Source organism: Chelonia mydas, chromosome 10, assembly GCF_015237465.2.
Source record: "Chelonia mydas isolate rCheMyd1 chromosome 10, rCheMyd1.pri.v2, whole genome shotgun sequence".
Taxonomy (NCBI): Eukaryota; Metazoa; Chordata; order Testudines; family Cheloniidae; genus Chelonia; species Chelonia mydas.
Window position 1 is genome coordinate 56,754,285 of NC_051250.2, and position 16,681 is coordinate 56,770,965.

The window sequence follows — 16,681 nt, forward strand, 5'->3', positions numbered from 1 at the left end:
TGACAGAGGTAATTTATACCTTGGGAAATAAAGTCCAAAGACTAGAGGCTCTTAGGCAGTAGGAGAAAGTCTTCTCTAGAAAAGACAGTCTGAGGTGCCCACAGTAATTTGCTATCCCCTGCCCATATCAGTTGTGTGACTCCTGCAGTGTAACAAGATAGTGTAGTCCTCATTCAATGGGCAAATGTCTAGTGAAATGGAAGCTATTTTAGCCTCCCACTTATCAGGGATTCTTTTGGGCCTGAGCCATTGTCTGAAAAGCAGCCCCATAAGGTATCTGGGTCAAAGATGCAGCAGTCATTGAGTCACTAGCTGGTTCTTTTCCGTGCCCCAAGGAAGACATCCAGACAGAAAACACCATTTGAGGAACAGAGACCATGTGGGGGAAGAAAGATTCCTTCATAAGCCTCCACTACTTCCACAAGGGTACTGGGTGTGAAAATCAGAAGAGAAGGTGAGCAGGGCCTGTGAACAGGTGGTCTATGCCACTCCAGCTTATTTTGCACAAACTGCTGCATTGGTCCTTTCACATTTAAGGGGCAAAGTGATACCACCAGTTTGTGAGAAGTAACATGACTTTATTCCCCTCCAATAAATGGAATGAACTTTTTTAATCAAAAATCTGTTTGTCTTGTCTTCAGAAATGCTAGCTCTTCGGGGGAGCTAGAAAAACCACAGTCTGACCAAGTTGTGCTGAGGGTAGGATGACATCACGGGTAGTTCCCTAATCCACTGTCAGTGAGTATGACAGCTTGTCTGGGCAGTAGGGATGGCTGGGAAGTCTTGACAAGGTCCCCTGGAGTTCTGTTGGGGGTTGTCTTAGACATGGGGTTTTTTTGGAGATTGAAGCCTCAAGAAGCAGCCAAGAAGCAGCAGGCTGAAGCTGAAGAATGGAAGCTGCTTGAAAAGAAGACTGGAACATCCTGGAAAGCAGCTACCTGAAAAAGCAGCAGCAGCAGAATTCCGAGGTTGGCTTGGCAACGAGCAGCTACCTTGCCAGCAGCAACAGAAGAGCAGTAACCGCCACTGCATCCGCGGCAGAAGAGCAACAGTGCAGCTATGGCAGCCACACTCCGGGGATCAGACCGGACAGAAGGACCAACAGACGAATCGGAGGAAAATTTAAATAAGGAGTGTAAGTCTGATCTTCTTTTTTATCTATTATTTAAGAGTGCATGGGTTTGTCTGTGAATAAATCTAGATGCCTGCTTCTTCAAGGAGATCTCCACGACCCATCCCGCAACTAGCTGATCACCCCTCATGGCATGTTAAATGTCAGGTGTTAAATGTTAAAATTTCAAAGTCAAGTGTTAAGTATTCATGTTGATGTTAAGTAAATGTTTTAATCTGTGAATGCAGTAATGGGTTCTCATATGTGTATATAGGGGCTGCGTATACTGCATTGTGTTAAGTCTGAGGTTAAATTATATCATTAAGATTAGAAGCCTTTATGGATACAGGACCTCTATATGCTTGTTACATTGAAACCACTGTATTTCTTGTATGTGTTAAGATATCCTATGTAATATGTGTCTTTTATTTTATTGCACTGCTTTAAGTCTTTAATGTAATTCTATTGCATTTTGCTATGCTCTATGTATCCTTTCTTGCTTCATTTACTACATTGTAACCACTTATTTCCTTTAAATAAATAATTATTTTGTTTTCGAAGAGTTACTGCTTGTGTGTCCATCCTTGAGCGGAAGGCTGTATCCCTGTCCTTTCAGAAGTCAGCAAGACTAGCTTGCTCTGCGGAGCCCCCTGTGGGTCAGAGACAAGCCCCCTGGCAACACTATGGAAATTCCTTTAGGGTGAGCCACAATCTTGTTTATCCCTTTTCTTAAAATCAGCCAACCTTTAGGTAACTTAATTAGCGTCTAAAGTTTTGGGTAACAAAGCCTCCCCATGCTGCCGTAAGTCCTGTAGTGCTATGAAAACCTCCCCGTACTGCCAGAAGCCATTGTAGTGCTATGGAAGCTTCCCCAGACCCCCACAGGCCATCACAGTGATAGGAAAACTGCCCTGTACCACCAGAAGCCATCACAGCACTGTGAAAGCCTCCCATATTTCCAGAAGCCATCATAGTGCTATGTTAGCCTTCCCCTTCTGCCACAAGCCATCGTAGCACTATGAAAGCCTCCCTGGACCACCACAAGCCATCGTAGTGCTATGAAAGCCTCCCCATACCACCAGAAGCCATTGTAGCACTATGAGAACCTCCCCGTACGGCCAGAAGCCCTCTTAGGGCTACAAAAGCCTCCCTGTACTGCCATAAGCCATCATAGCAGCATGAAACACAAACTCAAACATATTAAAAAGGGCCACTCCTAAGGGAGAACATTTGTGGTCATGGCCATCATTGGCGTTTCTGTAAATTCGTCAGGAAGGAAGGGTGAACCAGTTTGGAAATGTTACAAAAAACTCCCACCTCCCAACCTTTGCCCATCCCTCAGCTTATTCTGGACCAAACTATTTCCAAAGTTAGAAAATATCTGGTTCCTACAGGCCGTGAAATGGTAAGTATACTTCCACCTAATCTCTCCCCCGAATTCACCTGCTCTGGATGCTCTTCTAAGGCCTGTGAGCTTCCTTCAGGGGACATAACGATGGACCTACTCATACCTCAAACCCCTACACTGGTATCTGAAGTCAACATCATCAGGATTTAGTAAGTTCTCTCCGAGGCCTGCTGCTCGCTCTCTTTATGGGTAAAAAGTATTCTGGATTTTGCAGCTCAAATAGTCCTAAGAAATGCCAGTTTCCTCTTTTCCAAACTCTCCCCATTCATGCAAAATTAGTGGCCAGAAAAAAAAAATCTGTTTAATAATCCCATGGGCCTTTCAATTCACTAACTGTGTCACTCACCCCAGTGCAGAAGGCCTCCTGTATGCCCTCTGCACCCATTAATCCTCACATTAAAAGCCAAATCCTGAAGTCCTAATTTAGGTTAACTCAGTCAAAACTGTACTGATTTCTGTAGGACCAGGATCAAGCTCTATGGGGCAAACCCATTTTCCAGCCTAAGATACTCAGGCTGGTTGCTGGGGTGATCCATGGCAGAGGGAAAGCTGGGGAGGAATCTTCCTTGGAAGGTCACAGAGTTGAGCCACTGTGGAAACTACGCTCTGGAAACCCTCCAGTTCAACCCTAACCCATCCCACTGCCTGTTCCATTCCTAACTCCAAAAACCCTGAAGGGGTTTTGTGCCATACAGAAGGAATAGTCCCTGCCTCCTAAAACCTTCACTCACTAGAGAAACCACACTATTTCAACTGTCAGAACCTCTCTACCGCTACAGAAAGGGATGCCCCCGCATTGAGCAAAATGAAGAGACCACACGATGGCAGCATGACACTAAAAACCAGAAGGGGCCGCTCCATTGTATAACGACTGAAGACTCTTCCTCTTGGTTTTACAGAGACTTAGTAAAGTCAATTTAGAAGCAAATTTTAGTTTTGCAAAAGCAAGCTTTTAGAAAACCTAGCAGCATCAGTAGAAATATCCCTGTGTCTGTGTGTTTATTTCAAAGGAGACAGGTTGTTGAGATTTCAGAGAAGTGGATTTCACCACACATCTTCAGTTGAAATGAACACAAGATGTGCATCCCAAATACACTGCTTTGAAAATCTCAAACATTATTTTGAAAGAATTAATATTCCCCTGCAGAGTTTGCAAACAAGCCGCCCAGCACCTGCTTGTGCAGGAGAACCAGAAAGGGAAACTGACTGGAGAAAAAGCGAAAACAACTCCTCTATTTCTCTTGTTCAAGCAGCTTGTAATACAGAGAACAAGGAGTATAAATGATGACAAGTAAATTAGGTGTGTACATTTTTCTCTCCGTTAGTAATCCAACCCCGTAGCTCCCAGCTTTATTTTGTTCAAACCCCTTCCATGAGTCCTCCCACCATGCCCCAAAACTGTTGCCATTGTATGTCCTTACTTATGTCCATTGTCTCCTTCTCTGCTATCCTTTCAGCCAGTTCCTTCCCCCTGCTCCCAGTCTTGGTTTTTCCCCCTTTTGCTTTCTCTTTTTTGCTGCACATCCCTGCAGGCTCTTCCTCTCCACTCCCACACTAACCATGGACCACATCTTGGGGCTTGAAAAGGATATCCGTTAGCCGTCTTGTGAGACTGAACTGCACATGTTGTTATGTGAGTTGAGTTTCACAGCAGCAGGCAGGAAAAACATGGATCAGTGGACTACTGTCTGAACCTGTAACCCTGTACACATCTGCTGCTGCCAGAACTGGTTGCCGTATGGGCCACCATAGAAGAAAGAAGGAAAGGTGAGAGCGAGGGAGTTTTACCTGCATGTTTGCAGAGAGCAATGTAGATCCAGGTCAGGTAGCTTTCTCTCTCTGCCCACAGAGCTCTTATTCTCTCACTCATATCTGCCTGGCACCCACCCCTGAAGTTTGGAGACACTGGTGTAATGCTGTTATTTAGTAACCTGGATATGGATATTATTTTAGAAAGAGATCATTTTTGACCTGACAATGTCCCTTTATTCACCTTTAGGGAAAAAACTGTTTTCAAAAGCAAAAACCGAGTAATCAGCTAGCATTTCCTGTGTTGTTTTATATATGGGCTGGATCACACAAGGTTTTACAAGAGAAACATTTTTATTAAAATCATATATAAATTGTTTCTCTGACTTACTGTATGCTTGTTCATTTCCTGTAAGATTCACTTTGTTACAGATTTGCTATTGTAGGAGAAAAATACCTTCTGCAGGGAGGCCGGGGGGGAAGAGGGTTACAAAAGGCCAATGATTTCTTCTCCACCGCACATGGCTAAATATTGACTAGATAGGTACACAGACATCAAGAAAAGGAATTTTAAAAACAACTTTTAAGAAATACCTGTAAATGTTTTAACCATCTCCTTCCAGTGAACAGAAATCTTATCTCTAGCTACCATTTTAATTATATTTCACAGCAGGTGGCCAACTAGGTGACACAAAGTGGGACGAAAAGAGTCTTTTTTGCCATTAGAGAGCATTGGAAATCAAAGATGTAAAGTTTTAAGGTAAGTTCTATAATATGTTAAACACACTTTTGGCTATATTGGCAGCAAATGCTACTTAAGCCCTTGATCCAGCAAAGACTTGTGCATTTGCTTAATGTTACACACTGTGCATTGTCCTACTGAAATCAATGAGTTTTAAGACCTTGCAGGATTGGGGCCCTAACTGTTGTACTATTTGTTCCACACCTTTGGCCCATCGAAGTCATTGGGAGTTTGCCACTGACAGTTCAATGGCACCAGCATTTGGCAATATGGGCCTGGGCAAAAGCCTACTGAAGCCATTGCAGACTCCTATTGACTTCAATGGATTTTGGATCAGGCCACGTATTCTGAGTGATGGCTTGATCCTGCACCACTTGACGATAATGGGAGCAGGATTAGGCCCTGAATGTTTTCCCATCCAGATTACTACACAGTGTTGGTGCTAATTTTCATTGTGTAATCTATTATGGAAATTGAAATAAGCACCAGTGTAATATAAAGTACATTAAGAGATTAAAATATTCTTTGGAAATTTTGTAAATACAATACTAATTCAAATCTACTTATCCATGCTAAATTATTAAAACCTACTTAAATAAATTAAATCTGAAGAGTCAGTTGTCTTACATCAGCAATACAAATTTCTAGTAGATCATAAAACATTTTAAGATACATCAAAATGCATCTTATTTTTACATAGTGTTCTCCAGAATTATTTGAATTATCACTTTCTCCACTGACAGCAAAACCCTCAAAGTTTACACTGACATAATGAAACAATGCACAAGAACACAACTGATATTAAAACTTACAATAAAATACTGTATACGTTATCCTTCACCCCATCTCAGCTCTACCTGGATATTAATTAGAAAGTTCACAATACCTAAGGACTTCAAACAACAACATGTTAAGTTGCTCGTGTTCCTCAAATGGATTATTCTTAGTCTACAACTACAAAATATAATACTATATAGTTAACACGCATGTGCGCACACACAATATTTTTTTTAATGAAGCAAAGGCATCATTCTCTGATGGTATTTAATTTTTAATACTGGTCTATTAGAAGCCAGTTCTGCTCCCAGTGAAGTTAATGGGAACATTTCCAGTGACTCCAATGGCCGAAAGATCTGGCAAGGTGGTGAATTGCAAAGTGATATTGACCTGTTAAGGCTTGACTTTTAATCAGAGCAATTAACTGTGGGTACAAGCGCTAATATTTCAAAACCCACAAAAGTGGAGGCAGCACTGAGGTTCCTTTAACAAATTTGGCATCACATTCACCAATGTGTTACTCCACTTTTAAACACCTGTAACTCCACCGAAATCAACTGGAGTAAAACAATGGTGAGCTAGGGCTTTGCCCCCTAAAAACTATTTATCAGCTTAGCTATTAAAAGCTTGCATTTACCGCTTACAGTAAACATACACACCTGTGGAACAGAAGCATGTTATTTGGTACATGCACTTAATTACAAATTGGAATGAGGTTATAGCCTATTTAGACACATAAATGCTCTTCTCTCTGCATAAATCTTGTGATCAGTCATGATCTTGACTCTCCCTATGTCGGAACTTCCTGCTTCATTTGGTGAATCTGCTTCTGTAGCTCATCCCTGTCAAGTTTCATTTTGGCTTCTAGAACTTCCCGTAGGGACCCAATGCTCTCATAGATAGCCGCAAACCCTAATTACAGATAGAAATTGAATTAGTTTTATTATTAAAACTAAAGAACATTAGAAAGCAAAATTCAAGATTACAACATATAACAGTGCATTTTTCATTATCAGTAGAGCAAATGTCCCTAATAAAGACAGACACCGGGCCAAATTCTCTGCTGGTGTAGATGTGTGAAACTCCATTGAAGTCAATGGAGCTGTGCCCATATACACATTATGGCAGCCAAGAGCTGTTGGCAAGCACAAGTCCACACCCTCTTGCCTGGCTACTCCCTCAATAGACTACTGAATTCTTCTGTTTTCTAAAGACAAAGAAAACGACAACAAGAAATCTAAAGCTAATTCGGTTTCGCTCTGTGCTTTGTAGGAATCTCACCCACTGTGCAGATACCTGTGCATGCAACAGGTGCGTGCATGGTTTTGTAGGTACATCCATTATGCACCCAGTTGAAAAATCGGTCCCAAAGTTGGTAAAGAGCTTTGAGATCCTCAGATGAAAGATACATTAATGCAAATTAGTATTATCATAGCTAAATTCTGGTAGCAGAATTCAGAGTACAAAGCTTGACAGTAGTGGTCCTACCAGCATTAACTTCAGCTTTCATTTCTTTTATATCTTCATTAATCTCCATCTGAAGCTTGCTGATTCGAATATTTATCTTCTCTTCAGCCTGTTTTGTTCCATGTTCTTCCATGGTTAGTTTTTGAATTTCTTCTATTTTATCAAGTTTCTCTGACATCTGGCTGAATCTCATCTCTATGGTCCTTTCACTCATTTCCTGAGATCAGTGAAAATAATTATATTTGGTTATTCTTTGGGTAATAAATTACCAAATTCTTTGGGTAATAAACTGTTCATTCCCCAGATATGCAACAAGCATCAATGCTTACTTATAATTTTCTATACAAGATTTAAACGTTTAAGCAGTTATAGAATATAGTTAATAAAAATTCTCAAATTGGCTGGGTCACTGTAAGCTGCTTCTTCATTTTATTTTTAAGATAGAATATTTGTAAATTTAAAAGTAATGTTCAGATTTATCTATCATTATAGGATGCGTTTCAAAAGCTCCCAATCAATGGGAATTTTATCATTGCATCAACAGCAGTGGACTTATGCCCATATTGAGCACTTCTGAAAATCCCACCAAATGCCAACTCAGTAACATTTGCTTGTATACATCTCTAGAAGTATTTTCAAAACAGTTTATTCTTTTATTACAGAAACCTACAGTCTTTTCCTTAAGGGCCACGGAAATCTGATCAATTTTCTGTAAAAGCTCTTTTTCAATCCGCTCATGTTCCTGTTCCAACCAGCTGCGGGCAGACAATATCTGGCTGCTGAGTTCTTCTACTGCACCTTTTAATCTAAGAGAATAAAATAAATGAGCATGTTTGCAAATATACAAGAGCATCTCAGGTTCTTTGATCACTGGGCTGTGGAGTTTTTATGACAATCAGCATAAAAATCCCCTTCTTCCTCCATAGCATGTTTGACAGCATATTCATGCAGTGTTTTGAAATTTCACACTGCTAGGCTTGGTTTATGTTAATTGTTTCAGATAATCAATGATGAGAGAATGTAATAGAACAGCAACTAGTTGCACAAAATATGGTTGCAGTATTTTGAGGCATATATGATGCAGACCCTTCAAGAAATAGTATGTCATAGCCTAGAAACAATTGTGGCATCCCATTCACTTTACAGTCTTTGAAGCCCATGAGAGTTTGGACTGGAAAGAACTGAGTAAAGATTTTAGGATTTGGATCTACATGTATAAATTTAAATATGCTGTAGTATTTGAAGTCCTATGCATTTGCCTCTCTCATTTTGGCATAGTGCTGAGATAGTTGCAGTAACTCTATGTGCACATATATATTTGCAGTCAGTTTGAAAATGTTACAACTATTGAATTCCGTGTCTGGCTGTCTGCACATGTATATACAGTATACATTCTTTTCCCGGTCTTAATATCACATCTGGCACACAATGTTTTACAAATTTAGTTCAAAGTGGTTTGTGACCAGATTTACAGAAGTATTTAGGTGCCTAAAAATACAGAAAGGTGCATAGTGGGGTTTGCAAAACTAGCCCCTTGATTTATAAATAGCATGATTTTCCAACAAGGTGAGTACTCACTTAACATCCAGAAGGTGGAGCTGTTGGTTGCTCTCTTTGTAGGCAATCTTCAGTTTTGCTTCTTGTTGCATTATTGACTGCTCTACTCTGCTCAGAAGGTAAGAAATCTGAAATAGAATTCTGAGTTTACTATTTTTCTCCTCGAACTCATCACACATTGTATTTGGAACATAAATACTTATATTATGAGTGAAGATTTTAAAAGGACGCTGCTCTAATTGATGGGCCCAAACTTTAACCTACTTGCAAATTTTCCTTTTAGTTTTTTAAACTGTCCTCATCTTGCAAAATGTACTAACCCACACAACTGGAGTGGCAGCATTACTAAGATCACAATTTCTCAGCCAACAACAACCGGGGGGGAGCTGTGTTTCCTTGCAGTAAGAGCATCTGCCTGGACCTGTTTTTGTGAGTAGGTGAGGAATATCACCTAGCCGCACCCCACCTCCAAAACCTCCCTGTGTGAGGTAGCTCTCAGGAGTACTGTCCATGGTACACACCTCTTGGGCAGGCCCTCATTCTTCCTTCCATTACCTTCTGGACTTTCCAAACCCATTGAGAGAGTATGGGGGAGGGAGAAAAATAGGATTTGTCCCAAATGCACACATTAATTCCTATTATTGCCCATGTGCACACATCAGGTCATGTTACAACCTCATTCCAATGCTGAATTCTCATTGACAACAATGGTATTTACACACAGAGACTGAAGGTAAAATGTGGCCCATCAAGAGAACAGGCCCTGTGCCAGCAGTCAGTGTGCTGGCAAACTCTGTAAAATTGTAATTTTAAAAGTTACTGCTTAAGAGCTGTATACCTCACTACCTGGGAAACCTGAGTTACTCAACACATGGGAAATCTGAGTTTATAAATTAAAGGAATATTTTAATTATATAAGTGTAGAAAATGCATCTTAAACCAATCCATTTCTATAAATCAGCTTCTATATTTGAGGCATTCATTAAAACAGAACAGATTGTTTTAAAAGCTAGTAAGAAAAAAAGTGAATTATTAGACTGCTCTTGTGTGCCAAGCTTTAGATCAGTGTGAAATTTTTATGGCATACAATGGAAATGCTAATGTTCAACTACAGCATCATGAAGAATGAGACTGTAGTTAGCAGGTTACGGAATATAGATTTTTTTCCATGTTTTAAAATTGTAAGTGTAACCTACTTGAATCATGGAAAACATCTTTGTTGAGCTCTTTTCTGATCAGGGTTTAAATATAGAAGTTGGAAGTGTCATGGGATTGATTTTCCTCTGTGACTAATATACCTACAGTACCACTGGCTAACTCAGTGGGATTACTTGATATATTTGACAGAATTATTACTGCACAGACATAGGTCTAGATTGTGAGTGGCCCCTGTGAGGCCATGCTAATGCACAGGAACAAGCAAGAAGCTTGTCCCTCACCTGCATGTCTGCTGTAAAACAGATAGAGACAGGAAAAGCCCTGGCATCACTCCCTCCATACTCGCCCATGGAATCAGGCTGGTGCATCATGGTATTCTGTATAACTATTTTCTTATATACAGCATTTTGTATAACCCAAATGGCTCGTGAAAAATGCACAAGGAGCAGCACTCGTGGAAACTGTGCCTGCATGGTACAAAGTGTTCCTGGTGCTCTTGCAGGGGCTCTGCATCACTCCTGGTTTGTGGCTGAATGCCACAGATTAACCCAGAGGGAACCCCTACTGAAATGCAGCCATTACTGGGGTTGCTCACAGAGACATTAGAACAATACGTGCAACCACTAAACAACATTTTAGGGACAGGAAATTATGAATACTTTATCCAGTTAGAGCAATAGAAGAATGTAAGTAGGTGAAATGTACGTACCAATTCAGATTTGGTCCGGATTCCAGAGCAGACACATTTGCATCTACATTTGCACAGAGTGTCATGGGATCTTTAATGAGTAAAAATGGTCAGGACCTTGATTATGTTTCTTCTGAAAGCCAGCAACTCCAGTGGCATTAGCTTAACAATATGGTGTTTTTGTTCATGAAGTTAAACTCTCCCTCCTATGAGGATCACTTGTTTTATACAACATACCTGTATTTCTGCCTCTTTGATTTTAGATTCCAAGATCATTTTAGAAGCTTGTTGATCTTTGCTTAGGCTTTGAAGTCTTTCATATGTAATTTTGTGCTCTGCAGACAATCTGGCTAAACCGGCATCGCACCTGTTGAGATAAATAAATACCAAAGCAATGGATGACTGTTGCTGAACACAATGTATAGGCCAAACTTTTTAAAATATATCTATTTTAGAATGGACATTTCTATGAAGGTATCAGTCTCTCCTGCAAAACATTTCTTTTCTATGAGATTCAAAGAAATATTGATGTCTCTAACATCCACCTAATTGCCCCATAACTGGTATAAGTCTCCATACTGTAGTAGGTGCAATCCTGCGGTAGATCTCAGCTCTGAAATCATATGGACAAAATGTGTGCTTATGGAAATCACATTACAAATTCAAGGATGTACAATTTCAATACCTTACACTATTCCTTATGATCCATCAGACATCTCTTAAGATGTGTGTAATTGGCCATTAGTCTGCCACACAGGCAGCTACTCACACAGTTTACTTATTAGATGCAATTAGAAAGTAATTATAAAGAGCATATTTAAATTATTGCACCTAAGCTGCTTTGGGTTTTACATGCTTATTTATACTTCTATTCACAAAATAATAGCATGGAACCATATTAACTACTTCAGGGCCAAATTCTGCAGTCATTAGTTTGAGGTTTTTTTCTCTCCAGGTAAGTTCCCATTAAAAGCAATGGGAGTTTTGCCTCATGAACTGGCGAACTGCGCCATAAGATTTACCATTTCTCTTCTGCACATTGGAATACTTCTGTAATTCCACCACATTTTCAAGACAAATGGTGTGTTCTAGTATATGCCTGTGTTTTTTCTCCCACTTTTCAGAAATATTTTTGACTGATAGATTTCATCTACAATAATACAATAAGTGCATTAATAAGTTGTAAAAATATAGGTACTGTCGGTTCAGGAGTAAGACCTCTCAAAAGTATGAGTAATGTGTATTTTTGTTAAGTGAAATATGTAACTGTCATAGTTACATAATCTAATATACGGAACTGATTAAGATCAGATAGCAGTTAAGGTTTTGGAAGAAGCAGGCGTGGAATGTGACAAGCAACAGCAAGCTAAACCATTATCCAAATTAATAGCACATTTTAACCATTTTTGGTATCATTTCAATTGGAAAGCATTCACTCTGGGATGCACTTTCATCATCTGAATTATAGCAAGTATCATTGTTACTTTCCCTTTGTGCTTGAAAGGTAACAACTCAAATGGCAAACAGAAGGGAAGACACTTAGCAATATGGTAGAACTACAATATGAAAATAATAAAAGAAGCAAAGTAATAGAGAAGTGAGAACACATTAGAAAATCATCATTTAGCAATTCAGTGTACTGGAGGAAACGTGATATGGGCAGCAAGAACAACTTAAATTGGATGTTTTTCTAGAAGATATGCTCTAAAAATTATTTTGCAGAAGCGCTGGCCGGTGTTATACGGGAGGTCAGACTAGATAATCACAGTGGTCCCTTCTGGCCTTGGAATCTATGAAAAAAGTCAACATAGGACTAAAGATGTACCTCCAGACTAGGGTATCTGTGGAGTGTTTGGAGAAAACAGAAGCTAAATCTCTCTGTGTAGTTACCATTAGTGGAAACCAGAGACATGAAATTATCCTGTGTCTATTCACCAATAGCACATGGACTCCAAGAAGTGGTTAGTCTTGTGTCTGAGTTCTCATAGAAAAGCATAAAAAGCAATTGCTTTGAAACTACTGTAGCAAATGTATGCAACAGGCATCCATAATTTTTATGGCACATTGTTATTTTTGGCTCATATGATCATAGTGGATCTTTGTTGTTTGTGAAATTGAGTACATTTGAAAGGGGGCAGCTGGTTGTATGGTATAGAACATAAGGGATTTCCAAAGTATCCCAGATTCTGATCTCAGTTACACTGATGTTAATCTGGAATAAACAGAACATATTGGTTTATATTTCTCCAGGTATATTTTGGTTGGTACCATGTGACAAACTGTGGAGGCATAAACTCAAAGTATTGAGACATCAGCATGCTCTTAATGTTCATTTTACTAGGATTTTCTTTAAATTTTATTCAGTACTCTGTACAGTATGGTAAAAAGAGAGACTATCTCAGTGTTGTACATTCAAGCATGTGGCTGATATCTTCCCAGAAGAAAGTACAGATATGCTGCAGCTATGGGGCCAGATTCTGACCTCCATTACACGAGTGTAAATCTGTAGTTAAAGGTTTGTAATGATAAAAGAATGTTTAATGAATGTCTCCACTGGTTTTCAAATGGTACCAACCAAAAAATAAGATAGCATGATTTACAATTTGAGCAATACCTGTTTCTTAAAATAACTCTGGTTCAGATTTAAAGACAAACTAACAATCTCAAGAGACTTCACCTCTGTTGGGCCAAAAGCTCATTACAGTGATTACTCTAGTGAGATTTTGGCCACATCGAAATTAGGATAAAAACAGAACCTCTTTATGGTTTTGAATTTTACTCTGTAACAAAACCCTGAGGATGGTGTACAAATCCAACACCACTCCAGTCATACTCCTCTGAAATCTGAACGAGTTCTAGTTTCAGGTTCTTTTTTGGCCAATCTCTAATGTGACTATAAAGTTCTTTTAAATAAAAATGTATCAAAATCCAACCTGCAGTATTAATTCCTTGTGCTGTTATCTTTAACAAAATCATGTTGCCAAGCCCACACACCTAGCCAAAAGCATGCTAATGGCTTGTGGGATATAAACACATAAGAGAAAAAGTCACTTTTTTGTACCCTAACAGATTTTCAAAGGCCAAATAAAAAATACTTGGCACATATTTACCTGAAGTGAGATCATTTAAAAAATATGAAGATACAAAAGAGTGGGATTAGAAGAAGTCCCTGAAGAAATTTTGTTACTTGAAATCTAAGTGCTGAGCTTACAGGACATAAAGGACCCGATTTTCAAAAAGGTGGATGCAAAAATACACATCCAGTCACCCACCTAATTTGTTTGTGTAGTTACTAGGGTTATACATGCAATTAGAATTTTGTGCAAACAAATATATAAATACATAGTGTACATTTGCATGCTTAATATGCCCATTTTGGCCATACAAATATCACCTAGTTTCACAGGCATTTTTTCGTGTGCAATTGCAAGCACACATTTTTGGAGCTTAGGCCAAAAGTATATTTTGTTGTTTGTTTTGTTTTTTTAAAAAGTTTACTGCAAGATCCCTTTACAAACTTCTGTACTTATATGCGCTCAGTAAGTAAAAACTAACATGGAAGGAGCTGACTTTGTAAACCAAGTATTCTGGGTTTCAATATAGAATATAATTGCAGAAACCAGCGGTGTTTAATATAAACTGCACAATTAAGCTGCCTTCCAAATCTCAGTAAACAAAAGGAGTATTTAGTTTTATGAATCACTGAAAAGTGTTTTTGTTGCTAAGAAATCATTGGACAAATATGAGGAGAGTCTGCTGTTCTATTACTTCAGAGGTTATGCCTACAGTTGGAGTGGGTGTGCTACCCAGATCGCACAGACATACTCACACTCGCTCTCATTGAGCTAGCATGCTAAAAACAGTAGTGTAGCCAGGGTAACAGTTAGCAGCAACATAGAGTAGCTGTGTGGCGTATGTACCCACAAGTTTCAGTCAGGTTTGTATTTTGCTAGCTTGTTCACTCGCTGCTGCCGTGGCACCCTGGCTACTCTTCTATTTTTAGTGCGCTACCTGAATGAGACCTAGTGCAAGTATGTCTATGCAAGCTGGGAATCACACCAGTAGCTCCAAGTGTAGACATACCCTGACTGTCGCTAGTGGCTATATGCATATGGGCACCAAACCACGTACTATTCTGCAGGAGGTACATACAAGTACAAAAATGGTTTACTTAAGACTAAATCCTGTACAACACTCATGTGACTTGTAGTAGCATGATGTATATTCAAATGTGCAAGCAAGCTACTCAGGGTAGCAGTGGTTACACATTATGCACTGTTCTGCCTCACAAGCAAAGGGTGTATTAGTGATGGGACAGTTGTGTGTCAGGAACAGTCAGGATGTGTCAGTCCCTGCCCCTCCCCATTCTGCCTGCTCAGGGAAAGGGGAGTAAGCAAGCACACAATGCTTGTTTATTCCTATGTGTCTGGAACCAAAAAATTAACAGTATATCATTTGGCTGAAGAATCTACAAGCACAGTAACATGTCAGTGAGTTTTCATATTGCAAATGCCATAGGCATCAGCATGCTTTTATTTATTTATTTTGGTGCCTTTATGGGAACTGAGCTCTTTTAGAAATCTGGCCCCAATTCCTGGTTCTGAGCCCTTCTAAAAATTCTGTCCATAATGACATGGAAAGTTAAAAGAGACTGGTCAAGCCAGAAGCAAGAGGGAAGCTCAAACTGCATTTCCAAGTATGAGATCAAAAGAAGACTAAGATTTTTTAAAACTTCAAAATAGTTTTAAAGAATAATCTTCCACCTGCTAGATGCAAGATACAACCTCCACTCTGTAAAGCATGCTGTAGTTCTGGGCTTTTGCATTCCTTTGTGTCTTATGATACAAATCTCAAGATGTTGTTGGAATTACACCCACAATTCACCAAGGAGCAAACATTGTAGGGACAAAAGAACAATATTCAAGAGCAGCTAGTTGTAATAAGGATAAAAAGCATTCCAGTCCACCCAGGATAGCGTACCAGTTTTTTTTTTTAAAAGTATTTCATGATTTCTATGCTTTTGTGAAAAAACATAATGAACATAATTCACCGAGCGTAGAAGTTTTAACAGCTGTTCCATTCATATAGCAAGGAAATGCACCCCAGTGCACAGGGGCCAATGCAAGGCAAAACTTAAACATTTATGCATTTATGCATAAATTAAAACCATTGAAGCCTATAACAGTAGGCTTCACTGGTATGTGGGACCTTGGATGGACCATCTGAACATGTGTGCTACAGTATATCAGTTTACCGCTAAGACACTTTGGAAAGATCATCCAGTGTTGTAATAACAAAGTGTACCTATTGGGTTCCGGGAAGAGGACAGGCGGGAGCCCGCTCACTGCTTAAGGACCACCTCCCCACCCCAGCCTAAGGGAAGGATATACAGGACCTGGAAACCAAATGATTCCAGGGGACAACTAACGAAATAACAGGGACAGGAGTGCGGTCAAAGGGTCAAAAGAAGGGAGCCTGACGGGGACACCAAGCAGAGAACCCCGGACAGCGCCCACTGCTCCTCAAAGGCATCAAGAGAGCCAGTGGACACCACCCAGAGGAACTCTGCCCGGATACGTGAACGGATAGAGGATCGGAAACAGGCCCCACAGTCACAGGAGTCTCCATTGGCCAACCTCCTCTCCCTGGTTTTATAGATGGCTGTTTTAGCCAGGGCCAGGAGGGGGTTGTCCAGGAGATCCCGTAACTTTGTGGGGCCAAGGATACGGAGTGCATAGAGAAGGAGGTGAGGGGAAAAGTACAGCCAGAAACGTAACAGGATATTTGTGAGGAGCCGGAATAGGGGCTGCAACCTGGCGCACTCCAAGTAAACACGCGCCAGAGTCTCCCTCACGCCCTCATGTTCAGGTGTCTGGGATAGGGGTAAACCGCACCAAATACATGCCCGTGCTCACGGCCCCATGAAAGAGCCGCCAACTGATATCCCCGGCGGGCCTTGGGACCAGGGTGGAGCATAGGCTGGCCTACTGGGGCTCCTCACCCTCTAAAGGTGGCAGGAGGTCC

At 40.1% G+C, this 16,681-nt stretch overlaps 1 protein-coding gene and 1 long non-coding RNA gene across 6 annotated transcripts in view; one reads left to right on the forward strand and one right to left on the reverse strand.

Annotated features, from left to right (window-relative positions):
* Window positions 1-14: 14 nt before the first annotated feature.
* On the forward strand, window positions 15-8,096 carry LOC119567270. 2 transcript variants are annotated; one of them, XR_006284471.1, is made up of 6 exons: window positions 15-454; window positions 642-1,135; window positions 3,667-3,819; window positions 4,052-4,286; window positions 4,939-5,028; window positions 7,917-8,096. It is a non-coding gene; the product is annotated as an uncharacterized LOC119567270 (long non-coding RNA). The 2 variants fall into 2 exon arrangements; XR_005227217.2 differs by having other exon boundaries at window positions 15-1,135.
* Window positions 4,393-16,681, reverse strand: part of FAM81A (family with sequence similarity 81 member A) — a 38,903-nt gene continuing 26,614 nt past the window's right edge. For 2 of the 4 annotated variants that reach the window (XM_043524356.1, XM_037911639.2), the window contains 5 exons: window positions 10,895-11,024; window positions 8,833-8,939; window positions 7,925-8,060; window positions 7,276-7,471; window positions 4,397-6,699 (listed from right to left, as the gene is read on the reverse strand). In XM_043524356.1, the coding sequence (XP_043380291.1) occupies window positions 6,578-6,699; window positions 7,276-7,471; window positions 7,925-8,060; window positions 8,833-8,939; window positions 10,895-11,024 (691 nt within the window). In that variant the 3' untranslated portion in view covers window positions 4,397-6,577. Of the gene's footprint in view, window positions 6,700-7,275; window positions 7,472-7,924; window positions 8,061-8,832; window positions 8,940-10,894; window positions 11,025-16,681 lie in introns of all 4 variants that reach the window. The other 2 variants (XM_037911640.2, XM_043524357.1) reach the window with 2 other exon arrangements.